At 44.6% G+C, this 13,805-nt stretch overlaps 2 protein-coding genes across 2 annotated transcripts; one reads left to right on the top strand and one right to left on the bottom strand.

The window, feature by feature from the left end:
* Positions 1-335: 335 nt before the first annotated feature.
* On the bottom strand, positions 336-1,166 carry Pmar_PMAR018157 (hypothetical protein; the record flags this gene model as incomplete). The annotated part of the gene is made up of 1 exon (XM_002784777.1): positions 336-1,166. One exon carries the CDS (start codon positions 1,164-1,166, stop codon positions 336-338), a length of 831 nt encoding a protein of 276 aa, XP_002784823.1.
* A 1,381-nt stretch (positions 1,167-2,547) lies between these two features.
* On the top strand, positions 2,548-6,086 carry Pmar_PMAR018156 (conserved hypothetical protein; the record flags this gene model as incomplete). Its single annotated transcript, XM_002784776.1, has 8 exons — positions 2,548-2,667; positions 2,724-2,861; positions 2,946-3,042; positions 3,094-3,223; positions 4,222-4,363; positions 5,426-5,601; positions 5,847-5,937; positions 5,982-6,086. 8 exons carry the CDS (start codon positions 2,548-2,550, stop codon positions 6,084-6,086), a joined length of 999 nt encoding a protein of 332 aa, XP_002784822.1.
* Between the last annotated feature and the right edge of the window lie 7,719 nt (positions 6,087-13,805).

Genomic DNA, 13,805 nt, shown 5'->3' with positions numbered 1-13,805 from the left:
TTGAGATGATAGATCTTTCTTCTGATTGAACTTCTCACGTTGTTCAGTGTTCCCAGTTTGATTCTTTAAATCTCGCAAGTTTATCACTGCCGCGATTAGAGGACGAGTCGATGACGGATTATTCATTCGAAATCAGCGTTGCTCTTCCACATCAAGTTGAATAGAATTTTTCAAAATACTCCCAAATGGAGGCAGTTAAGGATATCCTGTGGCCTCCCTATGGACCGTTACGTGAAAAGAAAATCTATTGAGATAATCTCAAACTCAAATACGATTGGTTGAACATCAACATCATCATACACAATAAGATTGGTTCTACTAGCAGTAGGACAGATTCATGTAGTCTCCTTCTCGCTCATCATAAATGCCCATTTTTCCCCGTACTTCATGACAGCAATTGCTTCCGTAGTCCATGAAAATCTAAAGCATAATATCTGATTCTTCGATCTATAAGATTCTCCCGGAATCGTGAAGATGTTTTTACGAGTAAAAACTACGCCTTGGATTCGCTCTCCAGCTACCGTAACCTTCGCCCGTTTGTGTGCGAGTTCAACCTCGAACGGCGGGTCCATACTAATGTAAGTTCTCTGATGGCCCGGGACGACAAGTTCATGCCTTTCAAATTCCCAAACAACAGCAACCTTCTCCGGTTCGGTGAAGAAGGCCACGCTGAGCTTCTGATCTTCCACAGGTTTAATGTAGAGAGCCGTGACGCCAAAAGATGTCCCTTCTATTTCAATGTCACAAGTGTGGAATATTAGATGTCTAAATTGGTTCAACAACTCTTGGTCGCCTGGAGCTTGCCAACTCTTCTTCCCCTTTAATTGCTTCATCGCTTTCTCCCAAGCCTTTTCGTTCTCTCCTGGTAACCTCGATATGGCTTCACCATCTGGTTCGAAACTCGGGAAAGTGGACACTCCGCAGGACTTAGTACTCTTCTTTGCGAAGTTGTGGTGGAATATATCAACAAAATCAGAGTCCGGGATTTTTGCAAGACAAAGAGCATGGCCACTATGATAGTTGCAATAGACATCCGCAGGAAGATCGGCATGAGAATCACCCATCCCTTGAGTTGTGCGATCCGCAGCATCCCAGTCCATCGTGGATTCAGCAGAAACCTCATTTAGAGTCGAAAGGCCTCTCTGCAACTCCTCCGTAGTGACCATATGTGGCAGACTAGAACGAAGGGTAGGTGGAGGAGCATCACGGGAATGCTCAGTGGTGGACGAGGATTGATCAAATAGCTCACCACTCTTCCGAGACCCCTTGCTGTTGAAAAACCCTTTCAACTTTGAGAATCTCGCCTTTTTCCCGTCACCAGCGATGCCTTCATTCCCCGAGTCGACACCTCGGCTCAGACTAGTAGCGGAGAGTCTGTCAGAAATACGACGGACGGCCGCGTCGTGACCTTCATTTGGCACTTCCTTGCTACTTCGTTTACCACTCAATCGATTGAGAACTGATCGCCATGACCTCCGCGTTTTCTTACCCCCATACTCAGGATGATCGCGTGAGGCCTTTCCGGGGTGCCGCATTTGAACTTCACCAAGATCTACATCGTCATATTGGTTAGGGGGTGGACCGCTAGAGTGAGCGTGACGAATAGAAACAAGCGTGATGAGACAGGGTAGCCAGTAGATGATCATCATGCTAGAGAAGATAACACCTATACACAAATGTAACGCCAAGATGACAGCCTCATTAACAACGCGAGAATCAACCACCCATGAGCGGGAAAAGAGGGGATTAGTAATAGTAAGCCATAGCATTAGAGTAGACAATCAGACACACTTGAATGACGGGACCATAAACGGAAGCACTAGGGAGAGTCAGCGTAGCAATGACGATGCAAAGTAGAGAGACCCGACTCTGGTAGACGCATCATCATTGGGTGTGCCTGATCGAGAAGGAGAAGCATTCATACAGTTGAGCGGAGGATAGAAGTGCAACACTGAAAATTAGCCATCTGGTTGGCCTTATTAAAAAGGGAAACTCTACTGAGTATAACATGAGGGGAAGCAAAAAAGTTATATGGTTACAGTGGTTGACCTGAACTGTGATAAGCGCAGATGACGAAGCTCTAAGCGTGAACCACAGTTGTTGTGTTAGTATTTCAACGAAGTGTTGCATTGAAGGCCTCTCAAGAGAGTATCATCTACTCTGACAATTGGGCGTGGGTGAGTACTGTAGAATATCGAATAACAGGAAGTGGCTGCTGAACAAACGACGAATAGGTTCTAACAAGAAACGAGACTGACTGTCTCATTGCGTTAAAAGGTCACTTAAAAAGAAGTGAACAATCGCATGAAATTCTACGAGAATTCCATGCACGCATGCACAACATGGTATATTAGCGTACCTATTCCGTATCTTACTTAGAGTAACCTAAGATACGCCCCCACAGAACGGAAATGGCCTCGCTCAGATATCTGCACAATCTAAACAAACTTAGCGCACGCCATTCTAATCGATATTGCTTGTCGTAGGTTCGAAGGGCATTTTATCCAAGTTTATTGTTACTAGTACTGCGAGCCTTAAGTTTGATTGATGGCAGCCTCGAGCGGCGAGAAGGCGACGTTACGGTACACCTTGGTGGCCTCTACTATGGGCTCGGTCGCTGTTACTGCAGTATGCACTCCCTTTGATGTGGTCAAGAACTATTGGCAGGTATCGGACCTAATTTGAATCTTTCTGCACCCAACCTAAGATATCCTTCCCCTTAGGCTTCACCAGCTTTGAATCATCAACGGATCAATACAAGTGGCCTGCAGGTGATGCGACACATTAAAGACGCTTATGGTTGGCGAGCTCTGTGGAACGGAACTATGACCAGTCTAGTATATCAAATACCATCTAATTGGGTAAACATATCCGATTCAAACTTTTGTTCTCCAAGCGGACCTGTTTTGAATCTTCCATGCGGGAACCTAAGATACTCTTCTTAGGTATTTTTCGTTCTGTATGAACACTGGCGTGAACGAGTTCCAGATGGAATCGCGAGTGCCGCAGCAAGAGCTACTGCAGTTACCATATTCTCTCCTTGTGAGTCTCGACTCCCATCGTGAGTTGGAGGAAGGATGGTATCACTTTCAGTGGAATTCCTCCGTACGCGTGTACAAGCCACCACCGGTATGGGGGAGGGAGCAATGGCCACTGTGAAGCGAGTTTTACGCGAAGATTCTTTTTCTAGTTTTTGGCGAGGTTTGCTACCCACATTGGTTCGGTAATATTCTGCCAATTTTCACGGTGGATAATATAAAAAATATTTTAAACTTTTCAATGGATTCGGCTCCACCCGGGATGTTAATCATACCATGTGATACGTTAGTTAGTTTGTCTATTCGTACAGAACACGAAGTTATATCATGTATATTTGGTATACCCGTAATGCGCGTTGTTGGCAACCCGGAGGTCTCGGGTTCCATCCCGGCTATTTCACTATTACTAATCATTCTGTCCCGCAAAAATCTTCAGTCTGGACAGACGTAGTTGTAATATTCAGACTAAAAGGTCTTTGGACTGCCGCACGACTCTTCTATTGGAGTTTCACCTGCGATATGAAAAACACTAGTAAAATTTTGCGACTACTGCATATCACCGCGAACATCGGGTTTACGTAACTTTACACAAAACGGGCGAAACTCCATTCAGTGTGATCGCTTTCTGTGGTTGGGTTGGCGCACAATACTCTGAGTTTTCACCGATTTTCACCGTAATACTGCAGGAATTGAGCCAGCTTTTGCCAGAATAGAAATATGTAAACTCAACGCCTACGATGATGACAGTCTTCATCATATTTGCTGTTTTTTGAGTAATTTCATGGTCGAAAAAATATGTGTTTTCGTAAGAATAATTTATTAATATTAGTGACGTTTGCTCAAACTTCATATGCGATATGGAGTATAACGAGTGATTGTCATTATCACGTTGATCACTATTAATATTTACATTATACTGTTACTGTATACTGTCATTATTAATATTGACCACTTGAAGTTGACCAGTATTAAGAATATTTTGCGCCATAATGTAACTACTCACTTCCTAATTGTAATTTTTACTGTAAAAATCTGAGCGATTTTCCTCAAATGATGAATTCAAAATGAGCGTACAAACGTGCGGTTATAACATTTCGTAAAAATATGTGAATATTTTTGATTATAATCCGAAAAAACGCCGAAAAAATTGTTGGAAAAATCCTTGTATATTTTTCCGTGTCAGTGATTTACCATTTTCCGCAATCTACTGGTCGCTATACGAGTACAATAAAAAAATATTCTTGCCGGACCACGTGGAACGACGAGGCGCAGCGCGCAGTGCTAATGATGAGGAACTACTGGAATTAGCTGAAAAACAAGCTGAGGTATTGTCATGGTATATAAGAAATAGTAGACGATCGTTTTTGGGGAGGATGAATCGTTATGGTTGGATTTATGTTAAATTATAGGAAAAATATGGTTATATTATTTTTATCATATAGTGTATATTTATAATTATATTACAGGTGATATTATTACGTTATAAATATATAACGATAACTGCGAAAATATTGAAGTCTCGCATGTTTTCGCGAAGTGATGTAATATTCAATGTGAATAGGTGGACTGGAAATACTATTGAATTACGCCTAAGTTCATATATAACACATGATCTTTTTCATCACGGGTTTGCATGTAAAATATGTTTTTTTCACTAGTGTTTTTCATATCACTAGGGTGGTGAAACTCCAATAATATAAGAATCACAGCCTGGTGATTCATCGTGAGTTTGCTCATTTTTAATATAATACTATATTAGGCCTCGAGTGCTCTTATACGTATGATAATTACGTATTTCTTCTCGAACCGCATACGATATATTATTGTTGCTATTTATCGGAGTTTCACCACTCTAGTGATATGAAAAACACTAGTGAAAAACAATATATTTCACGACTACTGCATATCACCGCAAATATCGCGTTTTTCACCGAGTTTTACGCCACTTTACGTAAAACGGGTTGTGAAACTCCAATATAGCTTTTGTATTTTTCATATTTCCGAGGAAGAATTTGATGATAGTTCGGTCATCTGCTGAATCGCATTAGTTGTTGGAAAATCGCTTATCACACACGCTCGCATTGATATTAATAAATGGCCACTTTCATGCGCTCAATCATCTCGAATGAGTTCAAGCTTCCATATCATACTCTACTGCATAATGGCTTTGAGTGGTTGTATTATATATAATCATTGTCATAATGCTATATATGTTGGAATTTCACCACCCTAGTGATATAAAAAACACTAGTGAAAAATATATTTCACGACTACTGCTGAATATCGGGGTTTTTATATATAGTATTACGCCACTTGACGTAAAACTCCATGATAATAATGAACTTGATATTCTTACGCGTTACGAGAAGTGTTTTTTCTCTCCTCAGACTAACGTTCCCGTAACTTGGATGGAAACCTTCGGATTCTCCTTCCTAAATGGTGCGGTCTGCGGAACTATCGCGGCTGCTGCGACGCACCCCTTTGATATGGTCAAAACTCAATTACAAACAGCGACTCGTCCTACTAGTAGTAGTAGTGGACACCACACTAACGTGGCTAAGCGGTGAGTACACATTTAGCGCGCGCCCAGATGATCGATTATTCGAATTGAAAGAGTCGCTCTGTGTAGCGTGGGAACGAGCTGGTCGGTGACTCGATCCTCATGGACGTGTTGTCAATCGGCATCTTTTTATACGACGATCGCCAATTTTATGAGAAGCTCGCCGTAGGGAGAGGAGGGTATCTTTGTAATCGATCGTCTGGGCGCGCGCTTTTAACGGTAGGAGGGTTATTGATGTTTCCCATTAGAATTCACACTACTGGATCAGCGATGATGGCGATTTTCGAAGAGTATCGTCTTCGAGGATTCACTGTTGGTCTTGGACCTCGACTCTTGAAGGTATCTTAGGTCACTCTACGTAAGATACAAATTAGGTTGGGTAGGTTATCCCTGGCTGCGCTATCATGTTGGGAACATATGAGTTTTGTCATGCAGTAGCTGATAGCCTCGAGCTTGACAAGGTTTTGAAGGTCAGCAATCTGATGTGAATAAATGTTTATTTTCCTATTTAGGATCAGCAATCGGAATCGTCGTTATTATCAGCGAATAGACAGTATTCACTCTCATGAGTTCGTTGTTACTTTAGCCTCGTATCTGTTAAATTGACTCCCTGTTTTATTCCTGCTACCTCTTGCGCGTCGTTTCTGCATTTTCCCGGCGTCTTGTGTTTACAGTTATCGGAATGGCAACTAGACCTTCGACGGGAAGGAACTGATCTCGAATTGTTTGATTTATGGTATGGGCTTTTTATGAGGATATTCAACGATTGCTGATAACCATACTAATGCTGCATTGAAAATACTCTGTACTTTATCGTGCATTAGTAATGCACGATAAAGTACAGAGTATTTTCATATCATTCGCGAAAGTGATCTCGACAAGTCTGGCTAGGTTTAGTATGGAAGTATCCTTACCTGAGACGAAATGATTTTATATGCGTATGAAGATGGAAGACTCTGTTATCAACTTGGGGAAACTCTTGAAGGGACCTAATGGCGCCGTATTATAATTGGGCCTCAGTAGCTTTCGGGAAACTACCATACTTCTAGCCAATTTAACATATTGCCCGAATTTTTAATTTAATTCCCATTTCTTCCAAAAAAATGCCTTTTAACTCGTTACAGAATTTCAGTGGAATAGACTGTCCTCACAAAATGTACAGACATCAATTAACCATCTCGAAAAACCCAAACCATCTTGTATAGGTTAAAAGTTGTGAACAGTGAGTGCGTTGAGTGCACAGATCCACTAGGGCAGTGTTACTTCGCCACAATTGGTCCCAATCCTTATCGCAGTTTTAACATCTCTTATCAAGCGTTCAATCAAGCCTTGCGATTCAGGTCTCCTCGGAATACCCAGATTTATCTTCGCCCCCCAGGACGAGGTGAACTGACGAAGTGTCGCATTATCACGAGCTGGGCATGCATCTAGTTGGATGCAACATCCGAGAGCAGCTCTCGGGGACACCATATGTCCCAAACCATATGAGCAAGCATCCAATATAATCACGCACTGATGTCCATTTGGTAGGATGTGATACTTCAGAACCCATCAGGAATAATATCAGGGGGTATGTAAGAGAAACTGTTATTATCGACGAGACTACAGCTATTCGTGTGAGCTAAGCAATAATGGGGACAAGTAGATAAGGGATAATACTTGTGTTATAAGAGTGGCACATCACATAGGAACAGCCAAGCACACATGGGTGCATTCGCAATGCGAACTTCGCATATCATCAGGCACAGATATTCTGTTTCCCAAGGAATCACATCAATCTGGCTCGAGAGGCTGAAGTGTCCGGCAAGATCTAGCTGTCCTTGTGAATTTTTTTTGCCGTCGTCGAAAACCGAGAGAAGCCTGGTTCGTAATATCATGATGTTTATTCACCTGGCTGATTCCGCAGGCGCGAATCATTCGGGCAATGTCCTTTGTCATACCATCCGACCAGAAAGCAAGTCCTCTCGAGGGTTTCCGAACAGCGTGGAGAACTTTTTCTAGACTAGGGTGGAAGGAGAGAAGAGTATGATCATGATATCTGGAGACTATCCATTGCCTGGTGCGCTCTGAAGGGAGATATACTCTCCACATACGTGGGTCGCAAGTTAGATTCTAATTTTCTAATTATTAGAAGCAGTTAACTATCGTTGTCCCGCTTCAGGTATTCCCCGTGAGCCCCCCCTGAGGCTATCATCTCTGCTGCTTTTGAATCCTCGTTGTCATCCTCGGCACGATGCAATACATCCATGCTGACGAGGATGTCGTAGAGACACCGATATGGAAGAGAAGATGGAGTTCAAGAGGGACTGAATGAATCGATGTTGATGGCATTGGCAGGGTACAATCGTACTCTGCTAAGTGAAGACAACTAGATGCTAAGTCAGGCCTTAATTCTTCCTCGCATTGTCGCAATATTTCTCCCTTGCAGATACTGAAACTACAACTACTAGTGCCACTACTACTAGGTCCACTACTACTAGTCAATGTTTACATCTGTAACAGTGTTTGCATAATGTAAACATTGCAAACTCAAGCAGTGACTGCTTGAGCAGGAAGTCTCGCTTGAATTGAGTCTAGCCCTATTTATACCGGCACGTGTAAAACTTGAGTGGATAGACTCACTCAGATTATCATCTAATCTTGTGAAGTTATGAAGAAGTTATGGTTCATAGGTGAGACGAAAGGTGATTCCGGTGCATCGATGTTGCATGATGACCGCCTTCAACTTTGCGGAGTACTTCTCGTCGTCCACAACGCACTGAAGGAGACAGTCATGGACCTCTCTCGATGGGCAGGCCTTGAGATCTTTGGTGATTTGCTGAACCAGAGGCTGATCTTCAGGCAACAACTTAGCTCGCTTAGTGGATTCTTGTCTATGCCAGCGAATGGGCCGCCACATCGCGCAAAGAACTTGAGGGCTTCAGAAAAATGTGCTACTAGGAGCTCGAATTATTCACACTTTAATGGGAATCTTCGAGTAGAGGTATCCCAAGACGGAACTTGAAAGTCCGGGTGTCGCTCCGAGTACTCGGACTCGGCCCTCGGAGAGTAGGAGCACTTTAATGCACTAAAATTTTTCGAGCCTGGGAAGTCTGCTCTTCCGACTTCTCGGACTCGGAGAGGTGAGCATTTTAATTGGTTTTGGAAGACATACGTGAGGATCAAATCGAATCAAATCAAACCGACTCAGCGATTGAGACACTGCTCGCGTTAATATCACCGCGGCTCGCCTTGTGCTCCCCGCTACTCTCATCATGCAGGGGAACGGTTCAGCCATATGGTTGCCCAACACTCAACGCAAATGTTCGCGCGTGTTTGAGTCTGAGACAGTATCTCAGACATCGTCATAGTATGACCGTCATACAGCCCCAATTTGGTCTGCAGGATAATACGCGGGCGTTATGATATGATGAATTGTCATCGACAGACATAATACGCTCACATGTCTGCACGCGGCGCTTACAATCGCATATCGACTCCCATTGGTGTTCAATAGCACTCCTCTATTTGTAGATTTGCTACAAATTAGGTGAACACAACAGCGTAATCACATTTTGGTAAAATCATTGTTCTATGTGTATAATAGGCAGCATATTTGACTTCGAACCGACCTCTGAATCATTTTGTTGGATATACTACTTGACTACTATACTACTTGACTAAATAAGCTCACCACCAGGTGCAGTGCTCATGCGTGAAGTTAACGTCCTCGTAAGAGCACTACCAAGAAAAATGGTTTCCATCCAGCTCTGTGAGGTGCTGAGATCATGTTCTGTGAGGCGCAGTCGGTATCAACCAATCTGATGCGGAAACATCAGATACTGGATCAAGAATAAAAGAGCTACCACACCCGCAGGGGTCCCCTGCCAGGGGAGAACGGTGAGGTGGTGGCTCTCGAACGAACAGGGTCAAGACAGCAGAAATGAAGCACTCATCGAGAAAGTTGTAATGATAGGTTACATCATATCTCACTCAACTCGATGTCTTATCAACATTGTTGCTTGTTGATTCAACAAGCGCAATTCACGTCGGTCGGAGCTAGACCCCCTGGACCGCATGCACACTTCCCAGTCTCCCAGTCACAGCGGAATCCACCAGTGAATATGAAGCCCACGCAGGCATCGGGTCCACAAGATGGCCGACCCGCGTAGGCTAGAGATAGAAGAGTTACTACGGCGGCACGGGAGAACATCTAGGATGGTAAAATAACTGATATCGTGGTGAGAAGCCCGATCCAACACCGAATGGCTCAAGGTCGAGCCTCCCGAATGGTTGTTGAAAACGACGTTATCTGTGAAGTTAAACATCAAGGGATGATAGTTATGGAGTGAGCGGGACCATAGCGACGCTGAACACGCGGCATCTAGCGAGTCCTGCCACTCCGTCGAGAAAGCCTAGTGGTACTAACTATCGGCACTGTCGATTCGACGGAGCTACTTTCAACATCATTTGACGATGTCCGTCAATTACCCGGCGACTTGATTGGGCGTCACTGACGCTCAATTAAGCGGTGGTGACGCTGCGTCACCAAGTCACGTGTAATGCACACGTGATTTGGTGTCGCGACGCGTGTTGTGGGTCCAGTTTGCCTGCACCCTTGTTATCTCATTCGCCTTCCTCTTTATAGCGAATGAGCTATATCGATTACTGTGCTGAGCATAGTGTGGTATTCGTGCAGAATTTAAGTGCAGGTAGTGCGCTTACTGTTATTGTCCTAGGGTCGTAGTATTCGTTGCCTGGCCAGTCATCTTGGAATACTCTCCTTTCCGACTCGGAAATCCCGAGCTGTTGCACTCGAACAGAGATGCACTCGGATTCGGGGGACTCGGAACTCGGAGCTAGTTAATAAGAGTCGGAACTCGGAAAGGTTGAGCACTTGAACGGGCTCCTGGTTAGGGGTGATGAATTTGTCAGGAAACACACAATTATTGAAATCTTGTAAACTCGAAATTACTGAAGTAGCGAAAATGGCAACGACAATGAAGCACTGAAATCAACCATCATCAGGGAAGACACATCAAATTTCAATGGGTAAAAAGCAACATCCAAAAACGAACTGCACGACAAAGACTCAATCGGTTGACGAAGTCCCGGCTGGAAGTAGATAACATTTTGGACACAAAATCTATCGGCCTCTGTTGGCAGCACCCTCATCTGAACTATCCCCCGTAAATGACGAGATAGACAGTGACATGAAAGTGAACTCAAAGGTAACCAAAACCTCAACGGAAAGGAACGAGACGCCTGGGACGGTGACGTGCTGACCAGTTGCGTCACGTCACCCAGCACGTGTCGCACGCCTTAGCTGGCGTAGCGCCGCGTTACTAGCGCCACCAGCGCACGCCCACGTACGCGAGCTCCAAGGCTTGCACGCCAGCTACAGTCTGAAACCAACAAGCGGTTGGCAAAGTGAAGTTGGCATAACCATCCGGAATTGTTGGGAAAGGACAATATGTCAACCGCGAGGAAGAAATTCAACCAGTCGGGCAGAACCAGATTGAGATTGATTATTTTCTTCAACGAGTTCACACTGTGAATCACACAAGACAGAGTAATTAGCAAACGAAAATAATAATTGAGCTTCGAGGGTTTGTACTTGAAAAATAGGACTAATACAACATGTATGGCTGAACGAGCACATCCCGAGACAAAGTCTCAGCGGCGGTGGGTCAGCGCATTGTCGCCTAGTGACGACTCCTACAGGGGATGGGTTCGTCCGACAAACTCACCGCGGTGACTAATGCTACACTCTGTCGGCCAAGGCAACCCCGTGGCTGATAGTCTGAGCGTATCTGTCATCCAGGAGGTAAGGTCTCAATGAGACCGTCTCATTAGCTTCGGTGCTGTGCGATTTCAATGCCGTTGATGAGGTCGCGTTAGACGAAACGGCTGAAGCGGTCACAGGCTGATCGTCAAGCAAACGATGAAGATTATCTTCACCACAAGCCTTGTCGTGTTGTGATTTTCTGTTTTATCGTGTCCCACCGTCTCAAATGCTATCGATGTTATGCTTGCTTCGCCGATCTAAATGGCCTCAACGAATGAACTCCAAGTCGTTGCCGATTTCGACTGCGGTCAGACTTTGAACATCAGTTGTGACCCAATGTTGTCTCTCTCTGTTGAATTGCTGTAATAAAGTAGCAAGGAAAATGTATAACAACATATCCTCATTCACACACCAAATATGGATCAAAGCTGTCACATGCAATACACCCTTCATGCGAGTAAATCCTCGTTTCCTCCACATTCGCCTGAGCAGAAGATTTCTAAGGAAGCACCTCGAGTAACTGTTTGTATTCGCCCGGTTTGTGGAGGCTGGATACTTCCAGGGGAGATTTACCACTAGCTGACTTCCCGGTGGAGGGCTTAGTTCACTGAGAGATAAAGCTGTAAAGTGACAACTGTCAGAAAAATATGATGCCTCGCAGAGGCATTCGACCCCTTAGGAATATACACTACACATGAGGCAGTGGGATCATCGGGAGGAATCCTCCCGGAGAATAGAACCCATTCCTTAGCCCCTGGTAAGCCGGGAAGGCAATGAAAGCAATAAGCCCATTGTGAGTTGCCAAATAAAATATCAACTAGTCACCAAGCTCGCCATGAGCTTCAGAGTCATTATGAGGCACGGAGCCCCTTGCTAGCCGCTAAGGCATTTGAGGGCGCGAAGCCTCTTATTGCTGGAGAAGGCACTTAAGGACGCTAGGTCTCTTATTATTCAAGGAGGCACTAAGTCCCCTATTTGTCGCGAATGCACTCGAAAGCGACAAGCCTCGTTTAATTCGCGAAGGCAACAGCGGGCACTAAGGCCAGTACACCCAGAAGACTTGCAAGAGGAGGGGTATACGTTGGAAGGCAAAAAGCTGAATTGAGCTCTGGCAACTCACCTTGCCGATGCTCGAGAATTGCTGATTCTGAATCGTTCACAGGATCAATGACGATCTGCGCAAAATCCTGTGCGCAGGTTCGAATCCTCGCTCATGTATCTCTCAGAGATACATGAGCTCTGCATAGATAATCTCTGCATCTTAACGTGTCAAGCGCTGGCGCTGCCAGGCCCTCAACTAACTAAAGAGTCGAGATTTCTGAGTATGAGTACTTGAGACAGAGTCAGATTACGCAGGCATGAGCAAGATGCTTGATTCTTGATTTTAATCAGCCGCTGAATCCGGTTCATGATCCCTAATCACGATTCAAGATCCAAATCTATACTCAATGGCAGATTCAGAGCTTTTGGCACTGAGTCAGAGTATTTCGAGATTAAATACTCAGAATTGGGATCTTCACTCGTGGTTCGAGACTAATTCTCAGGAGTCGAGATTATTTCACTCACCCTCAAAGCTGCTCAGATTCAACATCGCCATCTCACCTTGAGCATGATCCTGGATCATATTCATGATGCGCAAGTTCACACTTCAACACGGGGATTTTTCTTGATTCCGTACCGGAGGTCCAGACCCCCGGTACTAAACCCTGATTCTGATTCTCGACCTTGATTCACGACTTCAGCGCGTGCCACGGTAGACCTCCTCAGCTCCTTGCGAGCCAGCTTTCAGAATGACCGTCCCCGGGGATAGACCTTGGCTTCGGTAGAGTGAAAGCGCATTTCTAACCAGTTAAAGTGTGAGCTCATACTTTTCAAGACTCATTTTCTCAATTCGAGCGACATCTGTCCGTCAGCCGGACACTTGGTTGGGAGTGCCATCATCTTCACTGTGAACCGGAAGCCCGAACTCTCTCTGGGTCTTACCTTGGGCCATAGGTTCACAGATAATGTTTGATCACACTAAGTTAGCGTCACTAGCTATGTCGCCGCGACATTGTCGCAGAATATGGCCCGTTTCCTGACATATCTTTGTGCCCCCCAACCAACTGGGGAAATGACTCAAAAAAAGGAAGGAACGACTCTGGTTCATGGAAGAAACCATCTCGGTCGCACGACCTACGGACCGTAGGCTACGGTTCGATCGATAACATAAGAATATATCTGGTGTATTATAAGAAATGAGTTGGTGTATTACATCAACATATTTTTCATTTCGTGCACTTGTTTGAACTTGCTTTCTAACGAAACATTCACATAAGACGGTGCAAGGAGGTATTGCGTACGTGGTTCATATAGGCTCTTATCATACGAGCCTATATGAACCGTCATAGGTTCATAGGTCTTCTTCTTGCCAATACGTCATAAGAGTCTTATGACGACC

Source organism: Perkinsus marinus (genome assembly GCF_000006405.1).
Source record: "Perkinsus marinus ATCC 50983 genomic scaffold scf_1104296934592, whole genome shotgun sequence".
NCBI classification, from domain to species: Eukaryota; Perkinsozoa; order Perkinsida; family Perkinsidae; genus Perkinsus; species Perkinsus marinus.
The sequence above is the reverse complement of the archived record's forward strand: the minus strand, read 5'-3'. Positions and strand labels throughout refer to the sequence as shown.